The sequence below is a fragment of the Vidua chalybeata genome, chromosome 6, assembly GCF_026979565.1.
Source record: "Vidua chalybeata isolate OUT-0048 chromosome 6, bVidCha1 merged haplotype, whole genome shotgun sequence".
Classification (NCBI taxonomy): Eukaryota; Metazoa; Chordata; class Aves; order Passeriformes; family Viduidae; genus Vidua; species Vidua chalybeata.
In genome coordinates this window covers 35,883,567-35,896,997 of record NC_071535.1, presented here as the reverse complement: position 1 = coordinate 35,896,997, position 13,431 = coordinate 35,883,567, and the positions used below count along the sequence as shown (strand labels likewise).

Sequence of the window (13,431 nt, the reverse complement as noted above, 5' to 3'; positions counted from 1 at the left end):
GCCACCAATAGGAGCTAAGCCATTTCAGTCACATTGCTTTGTGTTCTCACACCACTCCTGGATGCCCAGCTGTCCTGTTTAGTTTTAGAATTTGCGTATAGAACTTTATTGCTCCATATCAAATTTATAAATCTCATATTAAAAATAACTTCTTATACTTAATAAGTTTATAAATACTTGCATTCTGTTTCTCCAGGTCAGAAAGACTGGTACAAGCACAGGTGACTGTGGCTTTTGTTTTATGTCTTAAATGTACTTCTAGTTTGAATAATAGCTGTGAAAGAATTTACCAGTGTGATGCTGAAGTGCCTTTAAGTTAAGCATGTGATATTTTTCACTGTGAAAGCCTGAGGTACTTGAATAGTCTTTGGAAACTATGTTAAGTATTTTTAAGAAGTTAATATGACAAATCTGCTGATTTCTGAAATGTTGTGCAGCCTTACACATTAAACACTAGAAATCTTTACCTCTGAAGGCATGAACTGATGATAAGCAGTAATCATTCCTATTGAATGCTAACCTTCAGCAAGCAGTGGTACATTTAAAAAATCCTGCAGCATTTAACATCACAGGAAAAAGGCTGGCAGTCAGATAATTAGAAAAGATGGTGATTATAATGGAAAGTGTGAAGCTTACCTCCAATATATTCCTATGCATTTTTGTCATGGCTAAAACGAATGTAAGGCGATCCCTAATTTTTAAACTTTTTACCCTAGTGTCCAACCCGTAGTTTTGTTTGAATGGCCTTGCAAACAAGAAGTTTTAAATGAAGCTTCTTGCTGAGTTCTAAAAACCCTGCTGTCTTTGGCAAAGGTGAAACTCTTAAATAATTTTATAAACTTCACGTTGTTTTAAAGATATGACAATTAAAATGGTTTGGATTGCTTGCAGAAATATTTATTTTAAATGTAATTTAGGTGTTGGAAATCAAACAGTTCTCATTGGGTTATACTTTTTAATTCTGTTTTTTAAATGAGGAGATCCCCAGTGTTGTACATGGAAACTGAATTTTTTGCAGGAGTTGAAGAAAAGGTACACCTGTATGTACCTGTGCAGTGTGTGTATAAAACTTCATGCTATCAACACTTGGTTTTCCTTTATATTTTATCTTCCTTTTTTAAAGGAAACTTTTAAATTTATTAAGTAGTGCTGAATTCCTGGAAAAATGGGAATTGCACATCAGGGCATACAGTTGAAAACCAAAGTCTGACAGTACATATGTGAATCTGTGATGGGACTAGGAGAAATAGTGTGTTTAGCTGCATCAAGGGAAATTTAGGATATGTATTAGCAACAACAACTCGGCAAAGTAACGTCCCTTTCTACAGTGAGACATGTAAAGTACAGGGTAGAAGGTCTAGTCTTTTGATCTTCAGTTACAGAAATGTCATAATACTTGAAGGCTGACTTCTCTGATGTAGATGTGGAAGTAGATCCTGCCCTGAAGCAAGTGCTGTCCTACATAACCTTCTGAGTTCCCTCTCTGCCTCATTTTAGGGATTTATGAGAAAATGAAGACTATAGCATTTGTATATCCTGTATTGAGCTTCTTTATTGCATCTTCAATATTCCTGACTCATGATGTTTTTTCTGTTGGCAATGATAAAGGTTGTGTGAGAGCCAGTACGTGAAATGCTCAGTGTGGCTCTTAGGTGGGTGTGATGTAAAAAATAGGGAGAACTACTGGTATAGGTACTGCTTTAGATTCTTTTGATCCTCATTATTCAGAGACATTTAGCAGTCATAGGCTGCTACGGTTCCTGTTTTGAGGAATTTAACAGGTTGGTGAGACATTTTGATTTCTGGTGATGTGTGTAGCATCCTAACTAACCTATAGCTTGGACTAAGCAAAATTAAATTTTGTTGATGCTTAATCATAGAGTTTCTGTTGTCTGTGCTTCTACAGCTTTGTCTGAGCAAACATTTGTTTCAAACTAATAAATTTAGAAAGCAGGAGCATGGGTGTGAGAGGAGAGAAATAAAATATTGAACATTGCAATGTAAATCTTAGAAGTCAGTGGAAAAGTAGCTCAGCTTTAAGACATATCCAGGATTTCTGGATTTAAGCTTATGTCTACTTGCAAGACAGCATTTCAGTCTGAACCTTTGGTGCTCAGGCTTTAATTCTTGAGCAATGGCAATTCTAGAAGCATATCTGCACATGCAGATGTCAAGTAGACAGTCTTACTGTTGCAAATAATACACCAGAACTTCCACACAGGAAGAAAGAGGAATGTCGTTGCCTCTAGGAAAAATACCAAGAAGTGCTGGTGTGCTCCTCTTTATGGCAGCTCGTTTCCCAGCACAGGACACCTTGGCCAAGACTTCAAGTAAGCTCATTTCCTGTGTCCATCTACTTTCAAATGTAATCCAAAGAACCTAATCTGTTACTGCAAATAAAACAGTGCATGTTGCATATCTGCTGATACAGAGGGAACTTCAATTATTTGTGTAGCTGAGTCTGTTTCAAAGAGAGATTGTAAAAGCATATTTTTAACCAGAGTTGAACAAACACAACTGGCTTGAATGAGTTTCCAGGTTGAAGGAGCTCTGGTGAAGGATCTTTTTGCCAGCTGTTATTGTTGAACTTTGAAATTTTGTAAACTGAGTCAGCCAAGTATTTGAGAGAGAAATGAAAACAAAGAAGATCAGGGCAGTATTGCTTGTACTAGGACACAGATGGTGTTTCATTTCTGATCTGATACATCAGCCCTTGAAGTTTTAGTAGGAGCAATTTCAGTAGCATGTATTTGTGAGAAGACAGTAGGAAAACTTCACCAGAAACACTTGATATGGTAACTTGAGTGGTTGGTTTTTAGATGAAGCTGGAAGAAGTTTAAAAATGTTGAAAAATAATAAATTTTCTCAAGCACTTTTCAGATTCTAAGGATGCTTTTCTGTGTGCCAGTTAAACTTGTTCTTGTGTCGATTGGTTTATGTTTGGTTTAAGATTGGTATCAAACACCACCTTCAGTGAAAGAGAACATAAAAATCAGTGATGAAGAGGGAAAGGTTTTTTGGTTTAATTTGCTGTACCATAATCTCATCTTCTTTTTGCTAAAAATGTTAATACAAGCAGTGCTTCTATTGAATGATGTTTGCCTTAAGGACTTTTCTCCAACAGCCCCTGAAAGTATTTTATTTGGATTAGAGCTTTTATGTTGTGTTACTCTATATGTGGACTTGGCCCACATGGATTTTAGCTTTCTGTAAAAGCACTGGTGGTTAATTTCTGGTATAACGATTAAATCTCTTACAGAACATCTTATGTCTGAGAATTGCTGATGTCATGACTATCATTCACTGGTTGCTATGGAAATTAAGTAGGAGTGCATTCAATATTAATACTGCATTCCTGCTATGTGCGTTTTCCTGATGGAAAAGTACTCACTTTCTCCAGGAATTCTAGCTGCAGCAGTCCCTGTGACAAGAAATGCTCTTTGCAAATATGTCAGAGGTACTCCTTTCCTTACCGTTCTGGAGTGCGTTTGTGATAACGTGCTGTCATGGATTTGCATGAGATTTTACTTATATAGGACTGTGGCTGCCCAGGCACTTCAACAGTATGTTTCTTCTCCTTTAGTTTGAAAGGGAAGTTCCTTTCAAAGATCCTGAAAGATTGCATATAGAAGTGTGGGATTTGTGTATCTTTAAAGTGTATCTTTGTGTAGCTTTAAAGTGGTTTCCCTGTAATCCTTTTCCAGCAATGTAACAACAGAGTTTAACAATAGTTTATTTTTCTGAAATCCTGAATTCTGGTGTTTAACCTTCCTTTCTGACTCATAACTAGTAGCTGTATTTCTTTTATTAAATTTTGAAATGTCACTCCTAAAATACTGTTGCACTAGTTAGTTGAGCCAATATTTCAAATCTAAGGCTAAGTTGAGTTAGATTTACAATTTAGCACTTCTGATTAAAATATAAACACTAGAAGAGGTTTCAGTTTTGACAATTTCTTGCCAGTCTTCTTGAGGAAATATTTTTGTCTTTGGTTACAATCCATTAAAAGCCAGATAAATATTGTAGCACTGGTTAAATACAGGAGCTGTGTATATCTACTCTGACTGATGAAAGAAGCTTGTCGACTTGGAAAGGGACCTGCTGCTTAAGGGGCATTTGGCTATGAAAAGAAGAGGACCACAGCATTCTGGTTATAGAATTGAAATTCATTTTTACAAGAAAGAAAAGTATATTGGCATGTATAAGCAATTAACACACTACCACTCCATCCCAAAAAATTAGAAACCAAAGCAAGAATAATTGTGAAATTGCTGTAAGATGTTCAACACCAGTGCTAATGATGAGCTTTTGGCTTCTGCAGAACTGGCTTCTGCAATGGCAAGAACAAGTTTTTTTCCTCTTTGTATGAAGAGCTAGAAGGGTAACATGTAAATGCAAACAAAGTGCCTTTTGTCCTCTATATCATAAAGAAGTATTGTGTGACAGTGTAATTTATTTTAAAATTCAGAACTGATTGATGCTCAGTGAGGTCTGTGGATTGTACCCCTTTGGTGTGGATAGATGCACTTGATATGAGTAATAATGTCTCCATTCACAGGAGTGGAAGCAGTATGAAAACTGCAGCTAAACTTGCTGTCTCCAGCAGCAGTGGCATGACTGATTGCTGAAAGTTGGAACATGGGACTTGAATAGAGGTTTGGCAACACAGGGGAGAATGGCTGTCTGTTTTGCAGTGTGACATGAGGCAATATTTACCCTGGTCCATTTCTCCCTTTTCCAAGCAAGAGGCAGGTTGCCAAGTACAGGGGTTGAATGGTTTTGAGTCTTCAGTTGGAAACATTCTGGCTACACTGAAGTGAATGAGATGTGCAGATAGGTCAGGAAATTTGGAAGTTGCCCTCTGGATGGATGATACAAATGGTCATGCAAACTAGATGGTTTATTCCTTACACATATTTTTTTTTTCTGTCCAGTACAAACCTCAGCCTTGTTCCTGTCTATATCACTGTCTTCTTAAAGAGAAGTTACTAAACCCAAAACTTTCTCATGACAAATGTACAACAGAATTTCTGCATCTGGAACTTTTCCCAGAGAAGTCGTGGCACAACCAAGTAGTTGATGATGTACATATGTACTTCCAGACACACAGTAATTGCATCTTTAGTTGTTACTGTTTGTGTATTTTTAGGATTAAAATGTTCTGCTTCGTGCTCTGGAGAAATGAAGATCTTGCGCAAGTGTTCAGCAAGCTCAACCGAGGGAGTACAGTTGCTGTTTTGGCAGCTCCAGCATTCAATTATAAGGCTTCAGCCTCACAGAGCTCATTTTGAAAAAGCTCTAAAGAGTCAGATCTTTTATTTACCTTCTAATTGCAGTGCAATTTATTTTTCAAGCTGTTCTCCAGCTGTGAGGGCTGATTTAAATGAAATTCTTACCAAATTGTTCAATCCACATTTAACTCTGTTTAAAAAAATGCCACATAGTGAGATTTAATACTAAAGCTCTCTGTCACTTAAGATATTGTAAATCTTTCAGCAGTTTAATGATATATAGAGCTTTCTCTTCTGGAGCATCTTGCGTTGCAAGAAAAAACTCAACTTTCCAATTTCTATTAAATCTTTGAAACAATCTTGATTTTTTTTTTCCATATAGTTGAATCTCTCAATCTGAGGGTGCTTCAGTATGGTACTGTGAGTTGTTTTTTTGTCCAAGTCTAGTAGAAAGAAAATCTAGGATTTTCAAATAACTCACGACAGAATAGTTTGTTATCGAGTGCAACATTTTAATAGGTTATTAAACTTGTGTTTACTACTGCAAACATTGATTCTTGTGTCATATTTTAAAACCACTTATTCACTCTCTATCTAGCCTAGAATCTAAATGCTGAATTGCATTCAACTCTTAGAATGGCAAGTAACCGGGGAAAGTTTCTTTCACCTATAGCTCTTCCTACAAAACTTCAGCAAAGTTTTGGTAGTTTCTCTGATTTTCTTCAAGGATTCAGTACTTTGAATAAGGATATGAACTTTTCTGAGAGAACACTTCCTTTCACTATAAAAAGTAAAAAAAAACTATGACTGGAAAAGACAGGGAAATTGGGAAAATTAAAGCTAAAAGTTTGAGTGTAAAATGATCCATGGTATCCTGAACACTACACTCTTGACATATATTTCTTGCAACTGGTTTCTCTATAGACTAATATTATTCTGGGTTATAAATTTAAAAGCTTTGAAGCTTGACATTTCTATTCACTGCTGTGTTGCTAGGGGATTTTTAAGTAGTGCTTGGTAAGATGAATCTGTGGAAAACAGATTTTTTTTTTTAACCCCTCTTTGTAAGAATGATTAATGTCTCAGTATCCACATAACAGCCTGTTGTAATGAAGAGAAACAATTTTGGTTTACAGTTTCAACAAAGGGGTGGCCAAATTTCTCATATTTGGACATTACCATGCAAAAATATTTGGTCATCTTACTGTGTATTGTAATTTGGTTTTCAATACTAAATATATTTATCATTATTCAAAAATTATTTATTCACCACCATCTCTATATTGATGTGAGGTTTTCATGCTATGCTAGTAAAAAAAATGACTAAAGCTCATGATGAATAAGCAGGAAAGCACAGTTTTCAATACTTTCAATTACATATTTTCCCCTGAGTAAGGAAAGTCTGTCTTTTCCTCCAAATTTCTAGTTGTATTATGCTTTTCTGCTGATGCTGGTGCCCCCATAGATATACACAGTCAAATCCCCAAATGCAGGTTTTAAAGAAAGCTGGCAAAGTTTTGGTAATGACTATCGCATCAGCTGCACTGAGATGAATTCAGAGCTTGGATTCATCAAAACCCCGGGAGTTTAAGGAGCTGCTATTAACCTTTTCTCCCCATACTCTTTCCTGCAGTACCTGGGACACGTTGAAGTGGACGAATCCAGAGGAATGCATATCTGTGAAGATGCTGTGAAGAGGCTGAAATCTGTATGTACATTTGTTTAATGAAAACCTTGGCTTTGGGGCTGTAAGCGTTACTGGAAAAGGTCTGTTCAGAGCAGCGCTCCAGCCAAAGACTGAACTTTTGACCCATGTTAGGAGAACAGTTGGCCAGTTTGAGAGCACTGTTGCTCTTGGGGGGACGTGCTAATCTGATGATGAGAGGGAGAGTTACAACTGTTCTTTCTACTTGCAGAAACTATTTGCAAAACAAATGCGTAAAAATTCTCTGTGACCTTTCAGGCTAAGTTGGTACCCACATGGGACTTCAACCATTGTTTTTTAACAGCTTTTCCCTCTCTCTCTTTTCTTCTCCCCCTCTCTCTCTTTCCCTCTGTTGCCTGCCACTTTAATAGTGACTTAATTCACCATTATTATACAAAATATTACTTGTTTTAGGATGCTTTTTTTTCTAATGCACTGCAGCATTGTAGTTGTGCATGAAATAATCTGGCTTGCATCTGCTCAAAGTGGCCTGAAGGCTGCCTAATTCTGACATGTCATGAAATGGGCTGCTCTTAGTTTGGCTTCTGTGAGCGTTTGCTCCTGTAAATGGCACTCGTTCAAAGCTCTTTGTATTTCTGTGGCTCATTTGAGGAGGTCTTGTCATCTCTTTCCTGCAGTAATAATACCACAATATCCTGTGGAAATAGCAAACTCCAGAAAGGCAGTGATCAGTCTGTCAAGGAACTGAGGCTTTAATATCATTGAAAAGAACAGGAAAAAGGACATGAAAAAATTGAATTTTTAATAGAGATAGAGAACTGCAATCCTTGTCATCACTTCTCTTACATGTTTTATCTACATACATTCTTCAGTATGCATTCAGTGGAAGAAACCCTTGTATCCTTGCACCTCAACAAAATCCATCAAACAAGTCCATCAAACTGTTCTACTGCACTTCTGCGGGTTTAAAATAAGTGCCACTGGACATCCCTTTCCTCACCAAGTCTGAGAGCTCAAATGGTTTCCATCTAAACCTGTTTTTCCCTTCTTCCTAGCACACAGCAGAGGATTATGGGTTATCTTTTCTGCCTTCTGTTGTGCTGCAAAGTTTGTGAATTGGTTTAATGCTCTGATTGAAATCACGTCTTTTCATTCTTTTCTTTCTCAGCTAATGTATAGTAACCTGTTAAAGCCGCATCCCATCTGTTCCCATTCAGTCTGCAGTGATTAGTGATTGATTTTTATTAAAAAGGGCCACACAAAATATAAATGAGTTCTTTGTTGTGTGGATTTAGTTTACGTACCTAAAAGTGCACTACTGACCGCATAATCAATTGCATCCGTTTTTGTCTCTGATTTTTTTCTGGTTTTCTCAGAATACTTTCTGTTAGCACACCAAATAGCACTGCAGTATCTACTTTGTGCAACTTGTTTCATTTTCTTCCCTGGGGAGCTATGCTGTGAAGTAGCTGTTCTCTAGTTTATAAAAATCTTACAAGTCCATGAGCCAGCTAAGTGTAGCTAAGCTTATAATTAATGAGACATAGTAAAAGCATAGCACCCAGTTTCTTCTGGAGTCTGGGTTTCTAGGGTTGTGATTTTTGATCACATGAATTACTGATTCAAACATCAGACTTGGATATCTCACCTTTACAGTTAGACAGCATTTTCTGAAAGTACATAGTTCGATTTCCTTAATCCATGTTATGTCATTATTCCAAATTGTGGATGGCATGAATTTACCCATTCTCTTAAATTTACATTTTTCTTCAGATAGTTTTGATTTCTTCTGCTGTTTGATGTCTATGTGTACACCAAATACAAGTGTGCATCTCTTAAAATTGCTATTTGTCTCCTTTGTCAGTGTTGGAAGTTGAGCAGTGGAGGTGAAATTCTCTTTGTGCCCCAAGAGGAAGATTCAGATTACTGAAATTACTTTGTATGCTTTAGTTGCTAGACTCTATCAGATGCAAGGTCCATTTGGAGCTGCTTACTGCGATTCAAGCCCTGCCCCTCAGGGCGGGCTTGCTTAAAACCCAGTATGTGGATTTTAAACCAGAGGCATTTCTTTAGGACATCACCATTACTGGAAGCTCTGTTCTGTACAAGACGCTCTTAATTTAGCAGAAGCCAAACACTGGGTGATATCTCAGCATGTGAGGAATGTGATGAGAAAACAATTCATTCTCCTTGCTTTCATATTACTTAGTTATTTTGATGGGCTTTCTCTTGCTTTTGAAAAAATTACAAGTTTGAGCTGCAGTGCTCAAACTGAAAGACTAGCTTAAGGGAAATTGGACTTCACTTTTAATGTGGTTAAATGACATTGAAGTGTATGTGGGCTATTTTAAACTTTATTCTCTGCATGTAAGGTGTAGGTTTTATAAATCCAGACAACAAAAATTACAATTGTTGAAATATTTGTATCCTGTAGCTTCCAAAAATTAAGTTTTGTCTGTTTTTTCTTATTCTAATAGATACATTTTCTCCTCTTAATTCTTGCTGTACAGGAGTTGGCAATTCATTTGGGGAACTGAAGACTGTTCTTTTATAGGACTGACTACTGGGTTTTAAAAGATTTTATGGGATTTGCTGAGAAGAATATAGAACAGTGTTAATCTTGACTTTAGGAATAGTTTAATTACTGCTTTGCTTTTTGAAAGGAAAGATGCAAACAAATATCTCTGTCTCTTTATTGTGGGAAATAACCTTTCAGGGATTTTTTTATTACTTGCTCCTGTAATGGGTATAATTGTTTTTGAGCACTGCATCTTGCAGAATTTGCAAGCAAGTGATGGTGAGCATTTTATTCAGACATTGCTTAATTGACAGCTGAGTACAAGAAGCCACGTTTAGCTCAAGAATCCCTCATCCACACTGTACTCTGTTACAGTTTTATAGTTCTGAAACTGCACACCAACAATACTGTAATTTTCTGTCTGATGAAATGGCATCACAGTCTCATTAAAAGATCAAAGCCCCTCATATTTAGCTATTCGTTTATTATTAACGTGGGTTTATATTATCAACAGAACTTGCATTTTTCCTTAGTGGTGTATTACCAATGTAGTTTATATTATTCCCTTAGCAGAGATATATTGCTGGCTTTGTATGCATTTAATATCTGATAAGATTCCTGTAGATGGACATGAAGCTCTAAATAGTTTCTTCAGAAACATTTCACTGAGTTTAAAATATTTAGTGCCAACTGGAAAGTAACTTTAAGGGTCTTAGTAAGTGTATTTGATTCAGGTGTGGGAACATCATATAAAGACAAAAGTGTACTCTCTCATGTCATATTTTGATTTTAAATCAGCTTTAGCTTGTAGTATTGGTTTCTAACTTGCTACTTTTTGTTTTAAATTATGCATTTGTTTTAATATATGTTCTTATTTTAGCAGGTAAAGAGACATAGTATTTTTTTTAAAATGCACTAGTTACCTCTAAACTACATTAACTTAGTGTTGTTTAAAATCCATTTTGCATGATGCCTTTTCCATTAACCTTGTCTAGTTTATTTTAAAAAATAATCTTGTTTAACAAGCTTTTTTCTGAGAGCAAAATTAACCATCACCTAAAAATGAGGTAGCTTCTGGTGAATCTCTTTAGCTTTTGCTGTCTTTAAAAAGCTGTTATTCAGTGTAATGCAATAGTCATCGCTCAACTTGGCAGCAGCATCCAACCCCTTCTCATTATGTATACTACATTGTGATTAATCCATTAGTTCCCCTCCTAGTGTTCAGTATATCCTGTCCAAATACATAACTGTTCCTGCCTCCAAAAGTGCTTAAGCTTTTCAGCTGACTGAGCTTGGAGATGTTCTTTATACAGTGTCTGAGTTGATGTAAATATGTTACAGATGCTTGGTAAAGCCTTCTGTGGAAGAACATGGGGCAGACAGGGACACACTAGCAGGGCCAGGAAATCCAAAGCTGAGATGGACACTCCCTCCTTAACTTGGTGTTTTCTTGGCTTTTGTTGCCTTGCATCAGAACCATAGCTTTGATTTAAATATAACCTTGTTTATCAATCAGTTCTTCAGACACTGCTTCAGGACATTTGTGGCAATACTTTAATATAGTACTATCAGTGATGAACAGGTTGGAATTGCACAGTGTAAATATGAGATCAGGGGCTGTCACAGAGACACTCCCTGTCTCTTCTGCAATTCTCCACCTCCTCCTCATTTCTGCTATACCAGAGCTTTCTTATAAGTGAAGTAATTTGGAAAGACAGCAGGAACAGCTCTGTGCTTCACGTCGGCTTCCCTCACCCGCGGAGCAGCATGTGGCTGTGCTCACAGAGCACCAGGCCTGGTGAAGTGTCCTCTCATGTAGTTTACTTTCCACAGTCTGGTAACAAAATAAAGCTAGTAAACTAAACTGCATGCAAATATGCTTAAAATTGTGTGCTGGCTTTTTCTTAATGTGGATTGGGCAATCTGTATAATTGCTTTCCTGAAGAAATTTAGGAAATTGTAGTTCAGCCTTTGGTATCTTTGCACTTGCCTAACTGTCTCTGCCTGCCTGAGCTGATTTTAAAGGCTGCTCAACCTATCAATTCAGAGTTGTAGAATGAATAACTAGTACTTGTATAAATGTTGCATAAAGCCTTGGAAGGCTTTAGAGAAGGAGAAAGAGGTCTCATTTTTATTAGAATTTTACCACAAGGTTACGATGAAATTCCTTGCTCTTCAGAGAAGACTGCATAAGATGTGAAGCATGAGAGTAGCACATTAGCCAGAGCAACAAACAAATGGAATAAAATGCAGCAGTACTTATCCCCCTGCTTTATATAAGCCATACATGCTTCTCCAACATACAGAACAGTAGTTCTGGGGAGGAGTGATCAATACAGAGCAAATTGGACTGCAATTCTGGAGTTAGAACTTTGCATTTCACAAGAGCCTGTGCAGTATTTTACTTGTTTAACCACCGTGTCTGCTGCCAAGTTTTGTTTATAACCTAACCAAAAGGGACTAAACAAGAGAGAGTGAAAATAAAGTAACCACTTTGCATGAAATTGGGGCTGAGGTTTTCTTCTTTCCACCAATTTCAGGGCAGTAGCTTGTTAGAATTGTGTGTGTGCCCTTTGATCTGCATTTTCATAGGATAATTTTCACATTTGCCTGTCGCACCTTCTCATGGATAACTCTAAAAACCCCTTCCTTTCCCTCCAAACCCTATTCTTGTGTGTGCTTGTTGGTTTGAAAACCCTGGGACATTTTAGCTACCTACAGTAATAGCGCTCGACTTGTCCCCCCTGTTCCTCCAGGAAAGGAAGTTCTTCAAAGGCTTCTTTGGAAAAGTAAGTTTAATGCCTTGTTTGTGCTTGCACTATAAGGAGTTACATCCCTGGTATAGCACTGCCATAAAATCAGGGTGTTGAGAGTGCCTTAATCCATTTCAGAATATTTGCTTCTAAAACAGGCTTGGAAATATTTTGATCAAAGAATGTGGTTTCAAAAGTAACCCGAAACAGAAACTTAAATACCTGTGGACTGTATCAGAAATCCAGTGTTCTGAAGTGATTTGGTGTTCCTGAAAAAAATAAAATTTTCTTTTTTAACCCTTAAACTTGTGCCAACCTACATCACCTGGGCAAATACCTACAGAACAGTTGAGGTCTGTGCTGTGTAAGTGCTTCATGCCCAGCTGTCTGGCAGCATGAGTTGATCCCCAAATGTTAGCACTGGGAGAAAGCAGTGCGCCATCTCTTAAACCTTCCTTTTTTGAGCACAGTCCCAATTCAAACGCATATGAAGATGAGATCAGGCATTTACCTACTATGCTTTCCTAATTTCAACTCAATCTCCAGTTTCTATCGTTGCTCTTGTTTTCACAAGGACAGTGTCTTAGATAAGAAGGGAAGTAACCCTGTCCTTATTCAGAATGTGCTGCACTGGTGCCTGGGTGGTTTTGTTCCCGCTGCCTGCATTTCTGCAAGGCAGAAAGATCACGCTCCCTTTTACCTCTCATCTGTTTCCTACCTCTGTGTTTAAAATTCCTATAAAACCTTTTAATCCAGCTTTCATATGGAGTTAATCTAAGATAATGGCTTCTGAAGTATCTTGTAAAATGAAACTTTGCTTAAATAGAAACTAACAGGTTTGTAATGTTCATAAATGCTGAAATCTTTTGAAGCAGATTATTCTCTAGTCATGAATTGGTTTGGGCTTTACTTGGGGAGTAAGTAAGGATTTTTCAGCTGATCCTTTTTCACCATTCACTCAGATAGTGATAGGTGTCACACAGGAACATCTGTTTCTCCAGTTCTGGTTTCTTCCTATGATCTAGGAGAGCACACATCTAAAGTGTAGTGGTGGTGGTGAGGGACTAAAATATAGAAGATGGCAGATCTATCAGATTAATGAGAACAGTCTTGAGTGCAAATCTAATCCTAGAGCTGGAATCTAGAAGGACTGAACCCAAAGTGCTAAACTGGAAACAAACAGAAAGCCCTCACCTCCGCCTGATTAAATATGTTAGTTTTCTCTCTGCTTGTTGGTGCTAACTTACATTAGGCTACATAAGA

General features: G+C 37.2%; 1 protein-coding gene across 16 annotated transcripts in view; it reads left to right on the top strand.

Moving 5' to 3' along the window:
• Nucleotides 1–13,431, top strand: part of NUMB (NUMB endocytic adaptor protein) — a 90,633-nt gene that overhangs the window by 60,934 nt on the left and 16,268 nt on the right. For 10 of the 16 annotated variants that reach the window (XM_053945119.1, XM_053945125.1, XM_053945118.1 and 7 more), the window contains exons 3-4: nucleotides 6,865–6,939; nucleotides 12,127–12,204. In XM_053945119.1, coding sequence (XP_053801094.1) covers nucleotides 6,865–6,939; nucleotides 12,127–12,204 — 153 coding nt within the window. The remainder of the gene's footprint in view (nucleotides 1–6,864; nucleotides 6,940–12,126; nucleotides 12,205–13,431) is intronic. The other 6 variants (XM_053945128.1, XM_053945127.1, XM_053945133.1 and 3 more) reach the window with 2 other exon arrangements.